Source organism: Gorilla gorilla, chromosome 1 (genome assembly GCF_029281585.2).
Source record: "Gorilla gorilla gorilla isolate KB3781 chromosome 1, NHGRI_mGorGor1-v2.1_pri, whole genome shotgun sequence".
NCBI classification, from domain to species: domain Eukaryota; kingdom Metazoa; phylum Chordata; class Mammalia; order Primates; family Hominidae; genus Gorilla; species Gorilla gorilla.
The window spans coordinates 171,491,949-171,517,643 of NC_073224.2; the positions used below are offsets into that span (position 1 = coordinate 171,491,949).

Here is a 25,695-nt window from a genome sequence, read left to right on the forward strand (position 1 = left end):
ACTGGGGGTTGTCTGCACAGAGTCATGTGATGTGAACTGTCTGTGGGTCTCTCAGTCATGGATACCAGCCGACACAGTATTTGGGGTGTCTTCCAGGTCCTGCAGGAGCAATCCACTTCCTTCAGATGGTCTATCAATTCTCTCAGCTTTCCTGATTTATTCCTGCAGTCATTCTGGAGCAAAAGTTCACAGTGCAAGCCTCCACATTCTGCTCTTTCCATCCAAGTGGGAGCTGCAATCTAGTCCTGCCTCCCATCCACCATTATCTCTCCAGCTACCTGAATTAAGTTCTGTGTGGCTTGGGACGCCTCACGATCATGGCAGAAGGTGAAAGGCACATCTCACATGGTGGCAGACAAAAGAAGAGAGCTCATTTTCTTTTGTGATACTCATTGTATCACAATGAGTAGATTAGGTTAGGTTCAGCTAGAAGAGTAAATTAACAGAGGCTCATATTTCTTTCATATATAAGTCCACAGCTAGGCAGTTCATGGGCATTACAGCATCTCAGCTGCACAGTCTTCAGAGATCCAGGCTCCTCCAACCCTACACATTTACCCTGTACTCTCCCTCCCATGACACACACACACACACACACACATACACATACACACATACACCCCAATCAGGATTTGGGGAATCCCAGGAATCAGCATTTTAACAGGTATTGCAGGAAATTCTAAAACATGTAGTTTTTAACCCACTCTGAGAAATTCTAATGTAGGAGAATTAGGAAAAGGATGATAAAGTGACTCTCACAGAATTGGTAATGAGAGGAAATAAAATGACTTCCAAGATTTAAACTATGCAATCAATGAATAATTGTTAAGAGCAAAGGTATGTAAAGTTACCTTAAAGAAACTCGGACCACTCACATTTAACAAAAACCTAACTTTTAAATATTTTATCATCTAAAGACACTATAAATGTGAAAGTGGATGGTGCAGAGTGAATCCACAGCCACAGTGGATTATTAAGGTACTATTAAGCTGTGGCTACCTATATCAAAGGCTGTATGTGAGACGATTTTCAACTTGGGGAGCTGGGCAAAAATAAATTTTGGCTTCCACAGTCTCATCTCCATTTCCTTCTGAAAGGAAAAAGAAAAGAAAAAGGAAAATCCTGGGACAATGTATCTAAAGCCAGGTAAGAAACAGTTAACATTATTTTGTAACATCAATCATTTTACTTTTCCTTAACATAAGTGGAAAATTGAGTAGATTGTTCCTGTTTACCAAGTGTGTTTTTGAAAATTCCTACCCACTGGTCCTGGTAGAAAATAGATGTGTTTCTGCCTAAATAACCCAAATTAAGGAAAACTCCACAGACCTACACTACCACTCCCTGAACATTTTCCTTTATCTCTTCTTTTTACTGCATCCTATCCTCTTAAACTGCTATTTAATTTCCAAGTGAATTCTTCCACAGCTTCAAATCACTCAAGCAATCTCCCACTTTACTAAGGGATTCTTAGCATCAAATAGTTTCAGACTGGTGACAGGGTATTTATTAAAAGCATGAAGTCTGTGCTTTGCCAAGGAAACCTAAGACTGAGTAAGTCTCTTCAACTCTCGGAATGTAGTTTTTGTCATTTGAAAATTGACTTCCGTTGAAGATTTATTTTCTAAGATCCTAGTGAAATTTTAAGTGTATAATCACGATCCAAACATAACCAAGATTCTTATACAGTGGTAGAGTTTAAGGGAAGCAATTTGACAAGTTGTACACAACCTTTCCCAAGCCCCACATTGTATGTACTTAAGAAAGACTACCTACAATCCATTTTATTACCCAACTGGGGGGTTCTGAATGATCCATTTTACTGCACAATTAGGGGGTTCTGAACCTACATTTTAGCACTTCAGAGAATCATGGCACCTGCTGAGAGAGAGGATAGGCAGCAGAGAGAGAAACTGCGACATATATCCATCAGGTTGCTTTGCCTTCTAAGCTAACTGCTGAAGATCCTGTAGGGCCAGGCAGAAAAACCGTATTTTCTTGTCTTTTCAAATTTCAAATTCCCTTAAACCAAAGGCTGGACTCCAAATAATTTCGTTTGGAACTAAACAGCTCATCCCCTCTGAGCACGAAAATAGGACTGTGACTCCGCCTCGCCGTAGACCGCAGGAAGGACAAACAGCGCCAGGGAAACCCGAGCCTGTCCCACCGAGGCGGTCCCAGGCCAGCCCAGCCCACCCCAGCCCGCGCCAGCTACTGGAGCCCCAGGACGCAGCCCAGCGGCCCTCGCCGACTCCTTCCCGAGACTAGCTGTGGCGTCACCTGACCCGCGGCGCGGCCAATCCGCGCAGCCCTCTATGCTATTCAAATCGGCGGCGGGGCTAACGGTTGTGCCGAGACTCGCCACTGCCGCGGTCGCTGGGCCTGAGTGTCGCCTTCGCCGCCATGGACACCACCGGGCGCTGACAGACCTATGGAGAGTCAGGGTGTGCCTCCCGGGCCTTATCGGGCCACCAAGCTGGTAAGACAGCTCGGATAGACGGGACCGGTCAGCGGGCTGACGGCAGTCACCACTGTTCGCAGTTTTACCTCGACCGTTCGCAGTTTTACCTCGACCGTTCGCAGTTTTACCTTGGTCGGAAAGATGAGTCCCAGGATCCCTAGGTTCAGTGAAAAGGCTGGCGAGGAGAAGTAGCGGGTATGCGACCCTTGCCAGACTCACCGCTCCCTCTATTTTGAGGGTCTGGGCCTCAGGTCCGAAAGGAAGCGCCGCGCGTAGGCCGCACCAGACTCGCTATGAGGAGCGACTCCTGTGCCTGGTGTGGCCGGCGTCCCGTGGGGGCGTCTTAGAATATTCCGATGTGGCCGCTCACCTCGCCTGATTTTCTACCCGCCTCAGAATTAGGGAACAATTGGGAATGAGGGCCAAAGCTTTGTAGGGTTAGGTCGGGGGCAAGCCCGAATGTGGCTATTTTGTTTCTTGAACCCATAGAATTTAACGCAGGATGTACCGGCCGAATAGCACTAGGATAACAGCTGCCTGTTTCAAAACGGTATTTCCGAGTACCCATCAGTAACCACTGCTGGTGGTCCCTGAATTGCACGTGCAGCACTCCTAACGCGTTTTGTGCAGTTGGGTCTTCGGTTCTATAGGATACTGTGGTGCTGGTTATGTGACGTTAGGTGAGTCCCCTACCTTCTGTGAGCCTGTTTCCACATTGGTAAAGGTTACTAATACATGCTTGCCTTAACGGGTTTCCCAGGAGGATGCTGTTTTTGAAAGTGTGTTGTGATCTGCAGAATAACAAGCATTTTCCTCTTAGGAATGCCCTTCAGACGAGCATGTATTATTAGCCCTACTTTATCAGTGTGCACACTGAGGCTCACAGACGTTAAATGCCTTCTAGAGTCACATCAACAGCAAGTGGCAGAGCTAGAATTCAGATCTTCCTGGTATGGCGATCTTACATGGATTCTGCTACTTAGTAAGTTATTGGCTCTATTTACCAATATGAAGGATAGAATTTAGGACAGGAAGGAACCTCAATCAGTAGTCCTGCCACATTATTTAAAACCCATTAGATGAAAGTAGTATAAGCACGCTGAAAAAGAAAACATGCACTGAATGCTTACTAGTACTTCACATATATTACATCATTTTATCATTCCAATAAGCCCATTCGTTAGGTCCTTTTGTCCCTGTTTTGTGGTTAAGGAGATTGAGGCATAGAGATTGAAGATAGGCCCAAAAAGTCATAAACAATAGTGGCAGAGCTAGAGCTGGGAAACCAGCCCTACTAGTCTAACTTCGGAGCCTGTTCTTAAAACCACTACCCTGTACTGCATCTCAGGAAAGCCGTTCTGTAATCTCCCTTAGTACAGAGTCCCTTTCTGTCATTTTTATTACTGTGTCCTCAGGCCAGTACAGAGTGAGCAGCTCAATATCAGTTTCTAGAGTCAATCACACCTGGGTTTGAATGCCTAGGTTCATCACTTAGCTGTGTGACCTTGGTCATTTTATTAATCTCTCTGCTTTATTTTCCTTATGTGAAAAATGAGAAATTAATAGTACCTATTCATAGAATTGGGGTAATTAAAGTGAAATAATGAATGTGAAGCACAGTGCTACCAAGGGGGTTGAGGTGAAAAACAGGGATGAATGTTTTCTCTATTGATTGTAGTTCTTCCTTATTTCCAGATTTCTTAAATAAGCTCAGGATCTTAAATAAGGATCTTAGATCAGCCAATGAAGTTCTTCTAATAAAAAAGCTATTACATAAAAATATTACTACAGCACTAGAATTAATAAAAAGAAAGCAGTGTAAGATATAATTTTTTTTTTTTTTTGAGACTGAGTTTTGCTCTTGTTGCCAAGGCTAGAGTGCAATGGTGCAATCTCAGCTCACCGCAACCTCCGCCTCCCAGGTTCAAGCGATTCTCCTGACTCGGCCTCCCGAGTAGCTGGGATTATAGGCATGCACCACTATGCCCAGCTAATTTTGTATTTTTAGTAGAGACGGAGTTTCTCCATATTGGTCAGGCTGGTCTCGAACTCCCGACCTCCAGTGATCCACCTGCCTCGGCCTCCCAAAGTGCTGGGATTACAGGCATGAGCCACCGTGCCCGGCCAGATATAAAATTTTATATGGCACAAATAAGATGAATGATTCTTCAAGAATTTTTATGATGTAATCAGATATGAATTAAAGAATTGTCTTTACCTAATGTACTTGAAATCAATATGAGATTTAATTTTTCTTCAATTTTTAAAAAATATTTTCCTTCTTTTTACAGTGGAATGAAGTTACCACATCTTTTCGAGCAGGAATGCCTCTAAGAAAACACAGACAACACTTTAAAAAATATGGCAATTGTTTCACAGCAGGAGAAGCAGTGGATTGGCTTTATGACCTATTAAGAAATAATAGCAATTTTGGTCCTGAAGTTACAAGGCAACAGACTATCCAACTGTTGAGGAAATTTCTTAAGAATCATGTAATTGAGGATATCAAAGGGAGGTGGGGATCAGAAAATGTTGATGATAACAACCAGCTCTTCAGGTAATGAACAGATATGTAACTGTAAAACTGAATTACTGTAAAGTTTTATCTCTACTTATATTATACTTTTACTATAACAGCAGCTTCTTCAAAGAAGTTATATTTCTTTGTAAAACTATTAATGCTGTTAGTTCAACTAAAATCATTTAGAAAAATTGTAATGTGAAAGTTAATTGCTACAAAATTTAAAGTTTTTAAGTGTTAGCATATATAATAAAGTAGGGAATTGGAAGGGAAATAGTGATATATTATCACTTCCGCATATTCTGAACACTTTATAACATTTTAAGGACATATTACTGACCTTTAGTTGCATAGTTTCTAGATTATAAGTTCACAGATCCTTCCCTTCAAACATATAATTTAATTTAAGAATACATGTAATAGGATAATAGCAAATCTTACATAATAAATAACAGGACCAGGTAAAGTGGCTCATGCCTGTAATCCCAGCACTTTGGGAGGCTGAGGTGGGCAGATCAACTTGAAGCTAGGAGTTTGAGACCAGCCTGGCTAACATGGTGAAACCCCGTCTCTACTAAAAATACAAAAAATGAGTTGGGTGTAGTAGCACACACCTGAGACTGAGGCACGAGAACTGCTTGAGCCTGGGAGGTGGAGGTTGCAGTGAGCTGAGATTGCACCACTGCACTCCAGCTTGGGCGACAGAGCAAGACCGTCTCAAAAAATAACAATGATAACAGAAGAAATATACCACAGGTTAAAGAGAATATTTATTAAACAGTTAAGATATAACAGAAACTCTGTTTGATGATTTACATATGTGTTCTTACTTAATTGCTATAGTAGCCAAGCAGGGTAGATATTAACCCCTTTTAACAGATGGGGAAACTGAGACCATGCTTCAACAAATCTTGTTCTGTCTGCCTGAAATGTTTTTCCACCGTGAGACACTACACATTTGTCAGGCTAGTAAACTTATACATTTCTTTTAATCTCAGCTCCTTTATAGCCTCTTCTGCGGAGCTTTTCTGATTCCCGCGGGTCAGCATAATTGCTTTTTCTCTTATGACCTACGGTTCTTTGTTATGTAGCCATTAAACTAGGCCTGTGGAATCTAATGTCCATGCTTTTTTTTTCCTACAACATTAGGTACTTTTCAAATGAAATGTCTAAGAATTTATTGTTTCCTATGTACCAAAAATGATTTATGTCATACAAGTAAACTACAATAACAATCATATGAATAATCCATTTTGTATAGCACTCTACAAATCTTTCCTCTCTTAACTACTCCCCAGTTATCTTTGTGGGCTCCTTTACTGCTGCTCATCCTTTAACTCGCCCATCTTCAAGTTCCTGCCCTTGTCCTTACTTCACCTTCTCCCTAGGCAATCTCATGCCATGTCTTCACCTACTTTTCTTAAGACTTTCAGGCCTCTCCTGAAATATCTTTCCTGAGCTTTCGGCCCATTTTTTTTCATCTGCCTCCTGGAAAGGCACTTCAAATATACCGTATAGAAAAATGACTATCACCCTCTAACCTAAATTTTGTCTTCTTAGGTTTCCTATCTGAATAAATGGCATTGCCTTCCCTATAGTTGCCTTGATTCTTTCCCTTTCTTGTCCTTTAAATATGATTTAGTCTATTGTGCTCCCTAAGTAGTTCTCTGATCTGTACACATCTCTCTCCAAGATGAATCTTCTTTTTGTTAGGCTATAATTCTTACCTGGATTTCTCTTTATTTGTTTTGCTTTTGTTTTACCTGGATTTCTGCATAAATCCTCAACTAGTCTCTCTGCCCCTAGTCTTTTCTGCCTCCTGGGCTCAAGCTATCCTCCCACCTCAGCCTCCAAAGTAGTGGGGACTACAGGCACACACCACCACGCCCAGCTAATTTTTGTATTTTTTGTGGACACGGGGTTTCACTATGTTGCCCAGGCTGGTCTCAAACTCCTGAACTCAGGTGATCCACCCACCTTGACCTTCCAAAGTGCTGGGATTACAGGCATGAGCCACCGCGCCCGGCCTCTCCTAGTCTTTTACGATCGTAACAAAACTATAAAGTACGTAAAAATAAAGTTTACCAAAAATGTGTAAGACCTTATTGGAGAAAAGTATTAAATTGTATTAAATAGAATAAATAGAGAAAGATACCCTGTTCATGAATGAAAATACTTAGTACATGTATATACAAGTCAATTCCTCCCAAATTGAAATAGAAATTCAGTGCATTTTCATTCAAAACTTCAATATAGTTTCTTTGTGGAACTTGATAAGCAGATTCTAAAATTCATTTGGTAAAAGTCTAAGAGAATTTTGAAGACCAAGGTCAAACTTCTGAGGTGTTCAAACTTTTGAGGTCACTACAAACTTTTTGAATAAATTTGATGTATGGGGCCAGGCAGGGTGGCTCACACCTGTAATCCCAGCACTTTTGGAGGCCAAGACAGGAGGATTACTTGAACCCAGGAGTTCGAGACCAGTCTGGATAACATAGGGAGACCTTGTCTCTACAAAAAAAAAAAAAAATTAATTAGCCAGGCATGGTGGCATATGCCTGTGGTCTCATCTACTTGGGAAGCCAAGCCCGGGAGGTTGAGACTGTAATCAGCCGTGATCACACTACTGCACTCCATCCTGGGTGACAGAGTAAAACTCGGAGAAGAAAAAAAAATTGATGTATAGTAAAAGATATGATAAAGTGAAAAAACACCAAACCACATATTGTTTATATACATTTATTAAGAGTATAAAAGCATGGAAAAGAAATACAACTATAGGTTTATTTTATGAAACTGTAAGTTTATATTTTACTCTCCGTTAGAAAGAGGGAGATATGAATGAGCAAAGAATTTCATTTTTTTTAAAAAAGGAGTTATTTACACTCCCACCAACAGTGTATAAACATTCCATTTTCTCCGCAACCTTGCCAGCACCTGTTATTTTTTTGTTTTTTAATAGTGTCCATTCTGACTGGTGTGAGATGGTATCTCATTAGAGTTTTGATTTACATTTCTCCAATCAGTAATATTGAACTTTTTTCATATGCTTGTTGGCTGCATATATGTCTTCTTTTGAAAAGTGTCAGTTCATGTCCTTTGCCCCCTTTTTAATGGAGTTGCTTTTAAATTTAAGTTCCTTGTAAATGCTGGATACTAGACCTTTGTCAGATTCATAGTTTGCAAAAATTTTCTCCCATTCCATAGGTTGTCTGTTGACTCCATTGATAGTTTTCTTTTGCTGTGTAGCTCCTTCATGTAACTACAGTCCATTTGTCAATTTTTGCTTTTGTTGCAATTGCTTTTAGCATCTTCATCATGAAATCTTTGCCCATTTTAATGTCCAGAATAATATTGCCTAGGTTTTCTTCCAGGTTTTTTATAGTTTTGGGTTTTACACTTAACTCTTTAATCCATGTTGAGTTAATTTTTGTATATGGTGTAAGGAAGGTGTCCCATTTCAATCTTCGGCATGTAACTTACCAGTTATCCCAGCACTATTTGTTAAATAGGAAATCATTTCCCCCATTGCTTGTTTTTGTCAGCTTTGCTGAAGATAGGTTGGTTGTAGGTGCATGGCCTTATTTCTGGGCTCTGTATTCTGTTTCATTAGTCTATGTGTTGGTTTTTATACCAGTACCATTTTGTTTTGGTTACTACAGGCCTGTAGTATAGTTTGAATTCTGGTAGCATGATGCCTCCAGCTTTGTTCTTTTTTCTTAGGATAGCCTTGGCTATTTGGGCTCTTTTTTGGTTCCATATGAGTTGTGGACAACAGTATAATGATTCATTAAAATCCTAAAACCAGAACTACCATTTAACCTAACAATCCCTTTACTAGGTGTATACCCTAAGGAATATAAATCATTCTGTCATGAAGACACATGTACACGTATGTTCATTGCAGCAGTATTCACAATAGCAAAGACAATGAGTCAACCTGAATGTCCCTCAGTGGTATACTGGATAAAGAAAATGTGTACATATACACCATGGAATAGTATGCAGCCATAAAAAAGAATGAGTTCATGTACTTTGCAGGAACATAGATGGAGGTGGAGGCAAACTAACTAAGGAACAGAAAACTGAATATCACATGCTCTCACAAGTGGGAGCTAACTGATGAGAACACATGGACACATAGAGGGGAACAATAGACACCGGGGCCTACTGGACAATGGAAGGTGTGAGGAGGGAGAGGTTCAGGAAAAATGACTAATGGGTACCAAATACTTGGGTGATGAAATAATCCGTACAACAAACCTCCACAACACAAGTTTACTTATGTAAGAAACCTGCACATGCACCCCTGAACTTAAAATAAAAGTTTAAAACAGTTAAAGGAGAAGTCTGGCAAAATGTCAGCAATTGCATTGGTTGCCAGTTACATACATGGGTATTGTTTTATTATATCTTTGAAGTATTTTATATTAAAATAAAAGGAGGCCAAAACATTACAATCAAAAGAAGCAACAGAAACTAAGTTCCAGAAATGAGGACAAACACAAACAAAAGAGGGAATATACAAACTAGATAACTCATCAAAGAAATTTAGAAAATGTAGCATTCTAGAGCCATTTTGTGTGTAAGCAATACACCTCTACCAGAATTGACCCTAATAATAACCCTGAATTATCCAGAAATAAAGTTAAAATATACACAATATACTAAAGAAAAAAGGAACCTATTTTTTTTAAAAGTTTAATGGGAAAATTTATTTGTCTAGAATCTTTATTACTTGGTAGTATTAATAAGTCAGGCTCTTTATGTGAATTTAAAAAAAAATAGGCTCTAAAAGTTTGTTTCTAATCTCACATTATTTAATTGCTTATTGTTTTTAAACCAGATTTCCTGCAACTTCGCCACTTAAAACTCTACCACGAAGGTATCCAGAATTGAGCAAAAACAACATAGAGAACTTTTCCAAAGATAAAGATAGCATTTTTAAATTACGAAACTTATCTCGTAGAACTCCTAAAAGGCATGGATTACATTTATCTCAGGTAACACATCCTTTTACTAATTACTAGTTTATATATAATTATGATGTACTCAATAATAGAATCATTAAAAGTAAATGATTCTTTAATATTTAAAGCCAGAACTGAAACCTCCTAACCTACATTACATTCTAAATATGTATATATAAAATTGTTTGTAACCCATAGAAAGAATAATAAAAATTATAGTGAGACATAATTGAAAACAACAGTTATATAATTTAAGTGTGTTTTGGTTTAAATTGATTTGAGGGTGGTAGGGACAACTGCAAAATTAAAAACTCCATTACCATATTACATTATTTCTTTGGGAGACACTTTATAGCTCCACAATGGACTGATAGTAATAGAATTATTGTTGCTTTCAATATTTAAAAAATTTGAGCATAACAGATTAAACCAAAATAATCCTTTTTTCAGGAAAATGGCGAGAAAATAAAGCATGAAATAATCAATGAAGATCAAGAAAATGCAATTGATAATAGAGAACTAAGCCAGGAAGATGTTGAAGAAGTTTGGAGATATGTTATTCTGATCTAGTAAGATAAAATTAAGCTTTAATGAAGTTCCTGATGTGTTCTGATTATTAATTTGACATTTTCATCAAAATATGCAAATGAATCAGAACAGATTAATTCTGAAAGCTTAGAATGCAACCTGTATGTGTGTTTTTAAATAAATACTCTTGTTATAGCTCTAGTAGAGTAGAAATTGAATGTTTTGGTATGATTCACCTTTTCTTTGAATCAACATTATGGCCATAGTTTGGGATATATATTGGAATCCTTTTAAGATTATTGAGATAAATGTATTTGAAAGGGGATACTAAATATAAGTCTTAGAAATTTGGTTAAAAAAATAAAATATTCTGATGGCTTTGTTTACCAGTCATATTCATATGTATAATCTATTTATGAAGAAAAAAAGTTAATATTCTTTCTTCTATTTAGCCTGCAAACCATTTTAGGTGTGCCATCCCTAGAAGAAGTCATAAATCCAAAACAAGTAATTCCCCAATATATAATGTACAACATGGCCAATACAAGTAAACGTGGAGTAGTTATACTACAAAACAAATCAGGTTGGTATTAATAAAATAATTGGACTTTTAAAAACTTGCCAACAAGGTTGCAGCTATAGTAGTGTAAAGAGAGACCCAAATGTTGAAAGTAGAATACTTTCATGGAGCATCAGAGGGGCTATCATAAGTTCTTTAGTAATAACAGTGGAATAATTTTTAAGTGAGTATTATTCGTGCTAGTATAAGAAATATTTTGTCTGCTAAGATAAATTCATGCATGGTATTTAAAAAAATGACAAAGTTAAGCATCCAAAAGGTATACAAATGTAAGAAAAGTTTTGATTAAGCACGTTTTTGTTGAGGGCCTCCAACACGTCAGACATTGTGCTAAAGATTAATGATAAGTAAGATAGAAATGGTCCATACTCTCATGAGGCTTACAGGAGTAGTTATGTACAAATTAACAGGAGTCAAACATATATACAAAACTGTAATAACACAACAAAATAAGCTCAGACTTACAAGATGAGGATTCTAAAGGGACTGGCTTTTTTGTTTTATATATTTATATAGTTGATTGATTTCAGATTTAGATACAAAAATCAGGGAAATAATTCAAGCTAGATAGATGTATTAGAAAACTTAGATTATGAGAAAGGTATCCATAAATCTCTCAAAATCGTAGCTAATGTTTTTATGATAAGTTTCTGGCTGTGGAATTAACTGACATATGCTACTTTGGTTTTCTTTTTATGGGCAAGAACTTTGAGTTTTTAATTGTAGGAGCAAAAGGTAAATGTTAAAACTGATGAGTTTGCTATGTGGCATATGTATGTGGCTGTAGACCAGTCCCTTCTTCCATTACCTAAAATAATATGGTTAACAGTATATTCCCTCATTTAAGATTTCTATTCTTTGTAACCCTGTGTAAAAAAAATGCTAGATTTCTATGGAACATATTTTATTTAGTGGCACTCGAAAGATTTTAAGCAAACTTCACTATAAAAGCAGCATAATAGTGAGATACAGTTCATTTCAATCATAGGTCTCACCCAAATCAGTAATATTCAAATAGCATAGCAATAGGCAGAATAGAAACAAGGATGAAGAAAAGATAGTGGTAGTAGATAAAAATGAATGTGGAGTTTATATCTAAACACTCCCTCAAAATAATCCTCAATTTGGCAGTATTTAATTGTTATATGTAATATGAATCAAACTCAGAATCCATAATTTTTTCAGACTTTTTCTATTTTAAAATATTGACTTGATCCTGTGTCTTATTAAACATATAATACTTTTTAATCCTGGTAATACACACATATACAAATGTAACATGTATGTGTATGTGTATATACATATATATAATTGCACATAAGTGTGATATTTTAAAATATACTATCATAAAAAATGTATGGTTTAGCCAGGCGCGGTGGCTCACGCCTGTAATCCCAGCACTTTGGGAGGCCGAGGCGGGCGGATCACGAGGTCAGGAGATCGAGACCATCCTGGCTAACATGGTGAAACCCCGTCTCTACTAAAAATACAAAAAAAAATTAGCCGGGCGTGGTGGCGGGCGCCTGTAGTCCCAGCTACTCGGGAGGCTGAGGCAGGAGAATGGCGTGAACCCGGGAGGCGGAGCTTGCAGTGAGCGGAGATCGCGCCACTGCACTCCAGGCTGGGTGACAGAGCGAGACTCCGTCTCAAAAAAAAAAAAAAAAATGTGTGGTTTACTTAGTAATATTTTTCTTTTTGTGTAGATGACCTCCCTCACTGGGTATTATCTGCCATGAAGTGCCTAGCAAATTGTAAGTTAAATATATGTGTGTGTGTGTATGTGTGTGTGTGTGTGTGTGTGTGTGTGTGTTATATTGATAGTATTTAACAAGAACCAAGGAAATTTAATAAAGTCCTGATAAAATTAAAGTATATCATTTCTCTTGATTTATAAATGAAAGTCTAGTGGAATTTATTACATTATGGAGCCCTTAATTTTTTCTGTTTAGAAAGGTGGCGATTTTTTAATTCAAGCATATTATTTATGGTTTAGTTCACATATATTATAAAGTCATAGCCTAGAGGATCTCAAAGGATTTTTTAAGTGAAATCCACACTAATTGCATCAGTGAGGCTCAGAGTTCAAATGGCTTGAACTCCTTGGTATTTCTATAGTGTAGAAGCATAGAATACTAGATATATTAATGTGACTTTATGTTATGAAAAAAAGATTATCTGTCATTGTATTAGTTTGTTCTCGTGCTGCTGTAAAGAAATACTTGAGACTGGGTAATTTATAAAGCAAAGAGGTTTAATTGGCTCATGGTTCCACAAGTTGTATAGGAAACATGGCTGAGGAGGCCTCAGGAAACTTACAACTTACAGTCATGGCAGAAGGTGGAGGGGAAGCAGGCATGTCTTACATGGCTGGAGCAGGAGGAAGGTTGTGTGCAGAGGTGGTACACACTTTTAAACAACCAGATCTTGTGATAACTCACTCAGTATCACAAGAACAGCACCAAAGGGGAAATACACCCCCATGATTCAATCACCTCCCACCAGGCCCCACCTCCAACACCGGGGATTACCAATTTGGCATGAGATTTGGGTGAGGACAGATCCAAACCTTATCAGTCACTAATCCAGAAATTTTTTTAGCATTTAATTGATCAAGCTTTTTGTAGTGATGAGTGATAATTGATTTTTGTAACATAAAACCCTAGTATGAGTACAAAATCCTAATTGCTTTCAAAGTTAATTTTTTAAATGTACAAAGATAAAAGCTAAATTATGTTTTAATAGTTACAAGTATAATTTTCTAGTTCATACAAAATTAGCATTTTCTAAATGCTAATAGGGTTTTATTAATGTTCAGGGTAACTTTATATTCCTTTGTTGTCCACTGGGTGTCAATATGATAAAATGACATTGAATAAATAGCAATAAATTAAATACATTTACAGAAACATTTTATCAAATTAAGATTAAAATCTTTATTATGAACTTAAGACTTGAATTTGTCTTTCTACTTTCCAGGTATAGTTAGCTATTCCTCTCTTTCATTCCTTTGCTCATGGTTAGGAATTCAGATAGGCATACTGACAGGGATTTCTCTGACATCTGGTCTTTAGGGATTCTGTCTTCCTTCTCTTTTCAGTCTATGTAATACCTAAACGATACCAATTATATAACTTACTGGATTCCAAATTAGCAACAATGTATTTAGCCAGAGGCAGTGTTAAGACTTACTTTACTTGTTATTCGATCCCCCAGAGTAATTCTGTGAGATGTAGGAATTAGTAATCAGTATACCATCCCAATTTTTCCAACAGAGAAAACCAAAGCTTAGAGTATCTTCTTTTAGTGCAAATGAGCTAGAGCTCAAACCTAGATTCTCTATAAATTCTATATTTTTAATATTTTTAATTCCTGTAAACATGTATTTTCTGTCTTAGAGAACTTTCTAATGATTATCAAATCTTTTCTTCCACATACTATTTCTTATGTCCTTAGAAAAATATCTATTTTGCTCTGTTGTTAAGAGTGTGTGTGTGTGTGTGTGAATTGTTTTCTTTAATTCTTTTTCAGTGTGTGCTCACATTTGTGTGTCCATACAAAAGTTTGGAAACAGAGAAGTAAGAAATATTATTTGGACTTGGGAAGAGAAACATTTTAACTTGAAAGATAGTATAATGGCTCTAAAACCTAGATGCATACCACAGTCACTAAAGAGACTCTCCAGAGATTCTGTAGGTCAGGAATCTTTAAAAAAAAAATATATATATATATATATATATGCCTCCAGAAGATTATTATAGTGAAGATTCTCAGGTTAGTGTTTGGAAAACACTCAATTAGTGAACCAGAAGCAAACATTTCTAGGTCAGTAAATTTCTGGCCCCGCCTTCATGGATTATGGTCTCCATAGAGGACTTTGTATTTTTAATAGGCACATTGGATGATTCTGTGATATAATCTATGAACCACACTTTAAATGTTGTTGTAGCTTTAAAAGTCCTGGGCCTTGCGCTTATTTTACACTGCTCTAACTTCTAATTCAAACTTTGCTACCAGAGTCTTTTTCATCTTGGGCAAGGTACTCTCAGCCTCAGTTTTCTTCTCTATAAAATGAGATCAGATCTTATTTTTGAGGAAAACACAAATGAGTAGGTATGATTATTTCAATAGTTGTGTCAAGCTTAAGAAACAACAATGTAAAAATATTATTTAAATTCATTAAGGCTATGCTTCATGTCAGAAAAAATATATTCATGAACATGTAAATTTACAAAAAGACAATTTGAAGGAATTATTTGTGTTGTCCAAATATTCTTTCCTTTACAAAATGAATTACAGTAAAATCTTATTAAACTAAGCTTTCCTAATGCTTTTAAAATGATATTAAAATTTTGCTTTATGTATGATTTTTCAGGTATACAAATGTTAAACAAAATACTAGCAATTGACTGCTTCTAGTGGAAAGATAATGAGGAAGAATGAGATACACCCTTTAAACTTTTGAACTGTGGCAGAATTTGTTGTTAAACCTAGCTCCTTCATGAAATACAGATTTTATACTTTTTATGTTTAAAAATTGTATTTAAATTAAAATATACTTTACCTTTTTCTCTTGCCTTCTACTTCTTAGGGCCAAGAAGCAATGATATGAATAATCCAACTTATGTTGGATTTGAACGAGATGTATTCAGAACAATCGCAGAGTATTTTCTAGATCTCCCTGAACCTCTACTTACTTTTGAATATTACGAATTATTTGTAAACATTTTGGGTATGTATGGATTTTACTGATTTTAGTTCATTTTGTTAAAGTTTTCAACTTTCTTATAATTTAGAAGATCTAAAACCATAGGTAAATATAAAGGTGGCAGCCTACAAATTATTTTAAAATTCAGTGAAATAAGGTTCCCAGGTTACTCATACTTCCGCCCAGCCAACTACCAATTCGGGACTTCCTTCAACCCCCTACCAGACTCAATAATTCACTACAATGATTCACAGAACTCAGAAAAGCACTTTAACTATGACTATTAGTTTATTATAAAAGCTAGACCTCAAGAATAGCCAAATGGAAGAGTTACACAGAGCACGGTATGAGGGTGGGGGTGGCACAGAGTTTCTCTACCCTTTCTGGTCATGCCGTGATCCCAGCACATCCATGTGTTCACTAACCTAGAAAACGCCCTCAGCCTGCATGTTTTAGAGTTTTAATTGAAGTTTAATTACCAAGGCATGACTGACCAAATCATTGGTCACTGTTGTCAATTGAGCTCAATCTCTAGCCCCTTTCTCCTCCCACAAGGTTGTAGTTGGTGATGAAAATTCAAACCATGGCCGGCCCTCAGTTACCTTAGCATGAACTCAGATACGGTGAAATAGGCTTGTTATGAGTAACTAAAGACTTCTATCATTCAGGAAATTTCAAGGATTTTAGGAGCTCCATACCAGGTACCAAGGACAAAGATCAAATATATGTATTTTATTATACCACAATTATCTTATATTTATGAGGTTTCTAGTACTTGCAGACTGAGAACAGATTTTTTAAGTGTATTCTGGCTCAATCCATGTAATTAGGCTGTTGAAATAATTTTTTAAAGTTATATTACAAATGGGAAAACCACTCATCTGTCTTGCACGTTTGTAACCGAATGTTGCATGTGTCCTATTTAAGTGGCTTCTGAATTAAGCAACTACTGTGTATACTATACTAACAATATATACTATAGTAATGCTTTATTTTTTAACTTTACTATTGTTTTTGTTTTATTTTTGTCCACTGTCATACAGTTGCATCTTAATTTTTGTTTCATTTTCTGGTAGTTGTTTGTGGCTACATCACAGTTTCAGATAGATCCAGTGGGATACATAAAATCCAAGATGATCCACAGTCTTCAAAATTCCTTCACTTAAACAATTTGAATTCCTTCAAATCAACTGAGTGCCTTCTTCTCAGTCTGCTTCATAGAGAAAAAAACAAAGAAGAATCAGATTCTACTGAGAGACTACAGATAAGCAATCCAGGATTTCAAGAAAGATGTGCTAAGAAAATGCAGCTAGTTAATTTAAGAAACAGAAGAGTGAGTGCTAATGACATAATGGGAGGAAGTTGTCATAATTTAATAGGGTTAAGTAATATGCATGATCTATCCTCTAACAGCAAACCAAGGTGCTGTTCTTTGGAAGGAATTGTAGATGTGTCAGGGAATTCAAGTAAAGAGGCATCCAGTGTCTTTCATCAATCTTTTCCGAACATAGAAGGACAAAATAATAAACTGTTTTTAGAGTCTAAGCCCAAACAGGAATTCCTATTGAATCTTCATTCAGAGGAAAATATTCAAAAGCCATTCAGTGCTGGTTTTAAGAGAACCTCTACTTTGACTGTTCAAGACCAAGAGGAGTTGTGTAATGGGAAATGCAAGTCAAAACAGCTTTGTAGGTCTCAGAGTTTGCTTTTAAGAAGTAGTACAAGAAGGAATAGTTATATCAATACACCAGTGGCTGAAATTGTCATGAAACCAAATGTTGGACAAGGCAGCACAAGTGTGCAAACAGCTATGGAAAGAGAACTCGGAGAGTCTAGTGCCACAATCAATAAAAGACTCTGCAAAAGTACAATAGAACTTTCAGAAAATTCTTTACTTCCAGCTTCTTCTATGTTGACTGGCACACAAAGTAAGGCTGTTGCTTTCAATGCATGCAATATTAACTTTTAGTGTTTACTAACTCTGTGTTTTGCTTACCTGGCTTTTCTTCCTTGAAGTTGCTTAATTTTTTTTCCTCCAAGAGGAATTATTTAAAAAGACTTTTGTCTGTGACATAACCAAGATTTATTCTGTTTACCTAAGGAACTTATTTTCTTTTTTGCAATTTCATTTATTCTGAGTCACTTTATTTGTAATAAGTGAAGAATTTTAATACTTAGAAATAAGTTGTAAAGAAAATAATGAGAATCTTACCATGCTTTAGAGGAATGTAATTTCTAGAAATAGTTAAAAGATGAAATACTAAGATATTATTTTACCTTCTTTATATAGCTGTATATACAGGTAGTATGAAAGCAACTAGTGTCATTGATGATTTTTTGGGGGGGTATTTTTGTATTCTAGGCTTGCTGCAACCTCATTTAGAGAGGGTTGCCATCGATGCTCTACAGTTATGTTGTTTGTTACTTCCCCCACCAAATCGTAGAAAGCTTCAACTTTTAATGCGTATGATTTCCCGAATGAGTCAAAATGTTGATATGCCCAAACTTCATGATGCAATGGGTACGAGGTCACTGGTAAGTTGATTTCTTATAGAAAGAATAAGTCTGATTCATAAACCAAAATAACAAAACCAAACTACGTAAAAGTACTACTCAAGTGATGTCTTAGTCTTAAAGTGCTAGATTCTTAGGTTGGAAAGGCTCTTTAACCTTTCCTAGCAGCAGAATTTTGGTGTATTAATCTTTTGTGCACACTCTGTTATACTTTCACATGCTGATGTTAATCCTGGCTAAGGACTTTGCCTGCTCATTCATCCTGAATCACTTCATAGTGATTGACCAGTCAGACCACGTTATGTTGCCTTGTGCCAATTCTGTTTGGTGGATAAGGAAGAAGAAATGTAGGTACTGTTGAAAGCCTAAGGAGACTATAACTGTGGACGCAGAGAACTAATGGAACTTAATACAGTAAGTCAGTGTTTCAGAGAATATAGTAATGGAAAAGTAGGTCATTGTGGACAAGAAGTTGGGAAGCACTATTGCCAAACAGCCTTAGGCTCCTTGTGAAAATGAGGACAAGGGCATTTATATGCAGACAATTGATTGGAAATGAACTCTTGAAATAGTATCTTTAATCTCTCTCTTTTTTTTTAAGTCACCACTTCCTCAAAATGCAACTTCAATTTACAAGAGGTTCTTATAGCAAGGAATCCAGAGTTATGCTTTCTTCCACGCGTTATTAAAGATAGTTCTTTAACAATGACAGACCTAATATAAAGAAGAAGAATTATTCCTGAGTAATTATAGCACTATTAAAAAGCTAGGAAGTTTATAGAGGAAGATGTTTTCAGAGACATGACTGGGAAGGTGATAATTTTGGTTTTGCACTTTTAAGATTTGAAGTCATAGGACCTCCAAGAGAAATTGAAATTTTTCCAACAGAATGTTGGAAATATGAGCCAGGTGAAGAAAGATCAGGGGAGAATGCAAATTGTTTTGGTCATTTACATAGGGATAGTACTTGAAGCTATGAGAGTAGATGAGCTCTACAAGGCTAAGAATGTGAAGAAAGAGCAAAAGGCTGAGGTCTGAGCCATGGAAGGAGACAGGAAACCCCGACTGATGTGTAGGAATAAAACTAAAAATGTATCAATTCTATAAATATTCTGATCATCTACTATGTGTGAAATATTTAAAACAATTCTGATTTCTAAGTATTTTAGAATGAGGGGTGTGTGTGTGTGTTACAGTTAGAGGGTTGCATAGATATAAGTGAAAGTAATGAGAGTAATAAGTGAGAGTAATCAATTTTATCCCAGGATTTGAAGATCCCATAAGATGGAATTGAAAAATGTGTGTTTTAAATTGCTGTCTAAAGACTGACAGAATAAACATTTTTAAAAACTATTTTCCAGCATTTCAAAAGCTAAATGGCATCAGCTTTGCAACCACTTATGAATAGAAGTGTTCTATATGTTACACATTCTCCTGGTTTGTGTTTTTCTGTGGGATTCATTTAATGTAATTAGTTATTCTCTGACAATCTTTAAGCTTAAGCAACATATGTATGTGGTATTAATAGAACCTATGGTGATTACTGATAAAATTGTGACAAAATTGTAGAAAAACCAAAGCCTTTTATAATTCTTGGGAATTACATTAAGGATATACTTTTTTTTTTTTTTTTTTTTTTTTCTGGTTACACAGGATCACGCTCTGTTTCCCAGGCTAGAGTACAGTGGTGTGATCACAGCTTACTGCACCCTGGAATTCCTGGGCTCAAGAAATCCTTCTGCCTCACTCTCCCAAGTAGCTGGAACCACAGGCATGCACCATCATGCCTGGCTAGTTTTTTATTTCTTCGTAGGTATAGGGTTTCACTATGTTGCCTAGGCTGGCTTCGAACTCCTTGCCTCAAGTGAGCCTCTCACCTCAGCCTCCCAAAGTGCTTAGATTACAGGCATGAACCACCATGCTCAGCCATGGAAAAACTTTAAAAAGGATTTATGTGTAATCAAATTCTTACATTTCTAACTGTATAAATCGTTCTCCTCATTTTTAAACCGAGGGCTGCTTACCACTTTTTCCCAATACTTCACGTAATGCTACCTGGAAATTACCGATATTCTAGTTTGTATGCAACCTTAGCTTTTTAAATTCACATCTTTTAATATTTTTCTAGATGATACATACCTTTTCTCGATGTGTGTTATGCTGTGCTGAAGAAGTGGATCTTGATGAGCTTCTTGCTGGAAGATTAGTTTCTTTCTTAATGGATCATCATCAGGAAATTCTTCAAGTACCCTCTTACTTACAGACTGCAGTGGAAAAACATCTTGACTACTTAAAAAAGGGACATGTAAGTATTGTGAGTCTTAAAATTCTCTGCAATAGTCAGTTGCAAGTGGCAAACTCATCTCAAAATAGCTTAATCAAAAAGGGAGACTTTATCAGCTCCCATAAACAACCTCTAAAAGTCAGGAATGTAGACAGAATCTGGGACTCAAATAGCTATATGACTCTTTCCATCCCTCCATCTCTTATTTCTGTGTTGATCCTGTGTTTGACAATGGCTCCTTCACATGATGAGGAATGTGGCTAGTTGAAGTTCATGAGTTAGAGCCTTACATTTGCAATTCAAAGGAAAAAGAGCCATTCCTCTGTCTCCAATTTAAAAGCTCTGGATGTAGACTCTTAGCATAGTTGAGGTTAAATACGCATTGTTTAGGTTGTTAAGAGTGAGTAGGATGGAGATAGGGCCTTACTCTGATTGGTTCTACACAAATTAAAGGAGAATTTATTCTTCACAAAAGGTGAAGGTAGAGGGGTAAAATGGGAAGCAACTATTAAAAGAAGGAGAGAAGGAATACTGAGCAGCCAAAATAACAGACATCTACTGTATTCTGTCTTTGGCTGCCCAACACATGTTTATGTTTTTCCCATACATACCATTCTAATATTGCCCTGGCTTATAATTATAACTATCTCCTAGAATTTCTTTCTCTTATCAGAAGATGTTAGAAGCTCTGCCTATGTCCCTAGGCCTCAAAAAACAAAAAATATGAAAACTAAAAATATTTCATTTCAGTAAATATGCTGATCATCTACTACCTGCACTGTCAGAACATTAAAGTCTTAAGATGAATTAGAATAACACTTAGATTGTTATTTTATAGTTAAAAGAATAAAATCCGTAGTTAATGGTAATAATTATAATACCTGTCTTTATTTAATGCTTATTGTGTGCTGAGCCCTTTCTATACATTTTCTTATGTAATTTCCATTTTAATGATGAAGAAACAGACCAAGAAAAGTTAAATACATTGTTGAATGCTACAAACCAAGTAGATTATGGAGCTGGGGTTTAGAACTTACTGACTTACATACCTCTACTGCATAATACATAGTTTTTTTAATGGCTGAATGTTTGATTGGTGGTAAATTAATAGGTGCTAGATCCCATCAAAAGAATACTTTATCATATAAGAACATGACCAGAATTAACAGAGTTATATCATTTTGTTCACTACAGATTGAAAATCCTGGAGATGGACTATTTGCTCCTTTGCCAACTTACTCATACTGTAAGCAGATTAGTGCTCAGGAGTTTGATGAGCAGAAAGTTTCTACCTCTCAAGCTGCAATTGCAGAACTTTTAGAAAATATTATTAAAAACAGGAGTTTACCTCTAAAGGAGAAAAGAAAAAAACTAAAACAGGTAAGAGAATGAGCAAGTTCTCAATCATGTAAATATTTTCTAATGTGCTGTTCCTGGTTGTTAATAACATTTAGAATCTACTTTCTTATTTTAATATTTTAGATTTTAAGTTTGAGTTATATAGACTATATATTATGATGTCTTGTATATGTGCATTAACCTAAAACATGTGAGTACCTACCTGATTTTGCTCTTTATCCTGAATTTTAAAATAATACCAACAGTAATAATATATACTCTCCTTTTTCACTGGTATTTTGTATAATTATAGCTTGGATTAGCCTGGGAAAGCAATTTATAAGGTATGGATATGTATCTTTGAGTGACTTATCACTATGTTTTAGAAATTTTAGCTCTGAAAGCCCAGTAGCCACATGATTTTGGCATGTCTAATTCTAAGTCTGAGACACTGAAAGAAATATGAATACTAGATGCCTATGCCCTTCATAGGTTTTATCAGTGGGAAAGAAGATCTGGAATTTAGGGGGAGAATTAACATCGGAAGAGAAAGAATCCTAAAATGTTAATGTTAATGAGATCTAAGAGATCTTATAGTATTCACATGAGAAGAGAGAGGGAAAGGCAAGGATAAAATGAAAGGATACTAATCTCTATAATACGTCTTTGAGAAAAACACTGAATTCTTATAAAATGTTGAGCACTGCTTCAGCTTGGGAAATAATGTTAAATACCTTCTAATTTCTCACCTCATTTTTAAGTTTCAGAAGGAATATCCTTTGATATATCAGAAAAGATTTCCAACCACGGAGAGTGAAGCAGCACTTTTTGGTGACAAACCTACAATCAAGCAACCAATGCTGATTTTAAGAAAACCAAAGTTCCGTAGTCTAAGATACTAACTGAATTAAAAATTATGTAATACTTGTGGAAGTTTGATAAATGAAGCCATATCTGAGAATGTAGCTACTCAAAAGGAAGTCTGTCATTAATAACGTATTTCTAAATAAACACATTATGTAAGGAAGTGCCAAAATAGTTATCAATGTGAGACTCTTAGGAAACTAACTAGATCTCAATTGAGAGCACATAACAATAGATGATACCAAATACTTTTTGTTTTTAACACAGCTATCCAGTAAGGCTATCATGATGTGTGCTAAAATTGTATTTACTTGAATTTTGGAAACTGAGCTGTGTTAGGGATTAAACTATAATTCTGTTTTTAAAAGAAAATTTATCTGCAAATGTGCAAGTTCTGAGATATTAGCTAATGAATTAGTTGTTTGGGGTTACTTCTTTGTTTCTAAGTATAAGAATGTGAAGAATATTTGAAAACTCAATGAAATAATTCTCAGCTGCCAAATGTTGCACTCTTTTATATATTCTTTTTCCACTTTTGATCTATTTATATATATGTATGTGTTTTTAAAATATGTGTATATTTTATCAGATTTGGTTTTGCCTTAAATATTATCCCCAACTGCTTCAGTCATTCATTTGTTCAGTATATATATTTTGAATTCTAGTTTTCATAATCTATTAGAAGATGGGGATATAAAAGAAGTATAAGGCAATCATATATTCATTCAAAAGATATTTATTTAGCAACTGCTATGTGCCTTTCGTTGTTCCAGATATGCGGAGACAATGATAAATAAAACATATAATCTCTTCCATAAGGTATTTATCTTTTAATCAAGGGAGATACACCTATCAGATGTTTAAAATAACAACACTACCCACTGAAATCAGGGCATATAGAATTATTCAGCTAAAGAGTGACTTCTATGATGATGGAACAGGTCTCTAAGCTAGTGGTTTTCAAACTGGTACACATTAGACTCACCCGAGGAATTTTAAAACAGCCTATATGCCCAGGGCCTAACTTATACTAATTAAATCTGAATTTTGGGGATGTTGTATAGGGATTAGTATTTTTTTTAATCTAGGTGATTCCAATATTCAGCCAACTGTGAGAATCAATGGCCTAAATGCTTTTTATAAACATTTTTATGAGTGTCAAGGTAATGGCACATTGACTTTATTTTTTCATTGGAAGAAAATGCCTGCCAAGTATAAATGACTCTCATCTTAAAACAAGGTTCTTCAGGTTTCTGCTTGATTGACTTGGTACAAACTTGAAGCAAGTTGCCTTCTAATTTTTACTCCAAGATTGTTTCATATCTATTCCTTAAGTGTAAAGAAATATATAATGCATGGTTTGTAATAAAATCTTAATGTTTAATGACTGTTCTCATTTCTCAATGTAATTTCATACTGTTTCTCTATAAAATGATAGTATTCCATTTAACATTACTGATTTTTATTAAAAACCTGGACAGAAAATTATAAATTATAAATATGACTTTATCCTGGCTATAAAATTATTGAACCAAAATGAATTCTTTCTAAGGCATTTGAATACTAAAACTTTTATTGTTTATAGATATGTAAAATGTGGATTATGTTGCAAATTGAGATTAAAATTATTTGGGGTTTTGTAACAATATAATTTTGCTTTTGTATTATAGACAAATATATAAATAATAAAGGCAGGCAACTTTCATTTGCATTAATGTACATGCAATTGAGATTACAAAATACATGGTACAATGCTTTAATAACATAAACTCTGCCAGTCAGGTTTGAATCCTACTGTGCTATTAACTAGCTAGTAAACTCAGACAAGTTACTTAACTTCTCTAAGCCCCAGTTTTGTTATCTATAAAATGAAGATTATAATAATACCTCTTTTTAGGATTGCGAGGATTAAGTAGGATAATGCATGTAAAGTATTAGCACAGTGTCTCACATAGAATAAGCACTCTATAAATATTAGCTTTTACTAGAATCACCTAGGATTATAGCACTAGAAGAGATCTTAGCAAAAATGTGGTCCTTTCTGTTGCTTTGGACAGACATGAACCAAAACAAAATTACGGACAATTGATGAGCCTTATTAACTATCTTTTCATTATGAGACAAAGGTTCTGATTATGCCTACTGGTTGAAATTTTTTAATCTAGTCAAGAAGGAAAATTTGATGAGGAAGGAAGGAATGGATAGCTTCAGAAGGGCTTCGCCTAAGCTGGAACATGGATAGATTCCATTCTAACATAAAGAACTTTAAGTTCAAATATAGATGAGTTGACTGGTAGATTTGGTGGTAGTTGCTTTCTCGGGATATAAGAAGCAAAATCAACTGGTACAAGTAAAGAGGGGATGGGGAAGGTGTTGCACATTTAAAGAGAGAAAGTGTGAAAAAGCCTAATTGTGGGAATGCACAGGTTTCACCAGATCAGATGATGTCTGGTTATTCTGTAAATTATAGTTCTTATCCCAGAAATTACTGCCTCCACCATCCCTAATATCTTCTAATTGGTATCATATAATGACCCACTCTTCTCATGTTATCCAAACAGTTATGTGGCATTTAGTAATGGAATGTACATGGAATTTCCCACTGACTTACCTTTCTGTCCTTGGGAAACTTAAACTCTGAATCTTCTCATCTATAAAATGTGAATTAAAGTATCTACCTAACTGAGTTGTGATTGTAGTGAAAGAAAGGCAATATATTTAAATCTTGAATTTAGCAAGCCCATGCTCAATTTTTATGTCCTTTCCTCTTGCCTTGTATTGAGTTTAAGATCTCTACTGATTAAAACTCTTTTGCTATCAAGTTTCTTTTCTTGTATCTCACAATATATTTTCTACCCTATCAGTGGTAATATTTTTTTTACCTCGTTTTTGGTGAAATGAAAGATGGTTATGGAATTTTATGTCCTGGT

At 35.8% G+C, this 25,695-nt stretch overlaps 1 protein-coding gene across 3 annotated transcripts; it reads left to right on the forward strand.

The window, feature by feature from the left end:
- Nucleotides 1-1,863: 1,863 nt before the first annotated feature.
- Nucleotides 1,864-24,274, forward strand: DEPDC1 (DEP domain containing 1). 3 transcript variants are annotated; one of them, XM_031004589.3, is made up of 12 exons: nucleotides 1,864-2,479; nucleotides 4,753-5,018; nucleotides 9,829-9,985; nucleotides 10,403-10,521; nucleotides 10,933-11,063; nucleotides 12,764-12,811; nucleotides 15,649-15,789; nucleotides 16,842-17,693; nucleotides 18,128-18,300; nucleotides 20,408-20,584; nucleotides 21,758-21,943; nucleotides 22,663-24,274. In XM_031004589.3, the coding sequence occupies exons 1-12, from the start codon at nucleotides 2,432-2,434 to the stop codon at nucleotides 22,801-22,803; spliced, it is 2,439 nt and encodes an 812-aa protein (XP_030860449.3). In that variant the 5' UTR covers nucleotides 1,864-2,431; the 3' UTR covers nucleotides 22,804-24,274. The 3 variants fall into 3 exon arrangements, with proteins under 3 accessions (XP_030860449.3, XP_055206615.2, XP_063553793.1); XM_063697723.1 differs by lacking the exon at nucleotides 1,864-2,479 and adding an exon at nucleotides 2,514-2,656; XM_055350640.2 differs by lacking the exon at nucleotides 16,842-17,693 and having other exon boundaries at nucleotides 2,108-2,479.
- The last annotated feature ends 1,421 nt before the right edge of the window (nucleotides 24,275-25,695 follow it).

Excerpts from the sequence above, each read along its gene's own strand:
- DEPDC1 (XM_031004589.3), top strand. The coding sequence starts at position 2,432 with ATGGAGAGTCAGGGTGTGCCTCCCGGGCCTTATCGGGCCACCAAGCTG. Across the intron at positions 11,064-12,763 it reads TATACTACAAAACAAATCAG|ATGACCTCCCTCACTGGGTA; the intron begins GTTGGTATTAAT and ends CTTTTTGTGTAG. Across the intron at positions 21,944-22,662 it reads AAAGAAAAAAACTAAAACAG|TTTCAGAAGGAATATCCTTT; the intron begins GTAAGAGAATGA and ends CTCATTTTTAAG.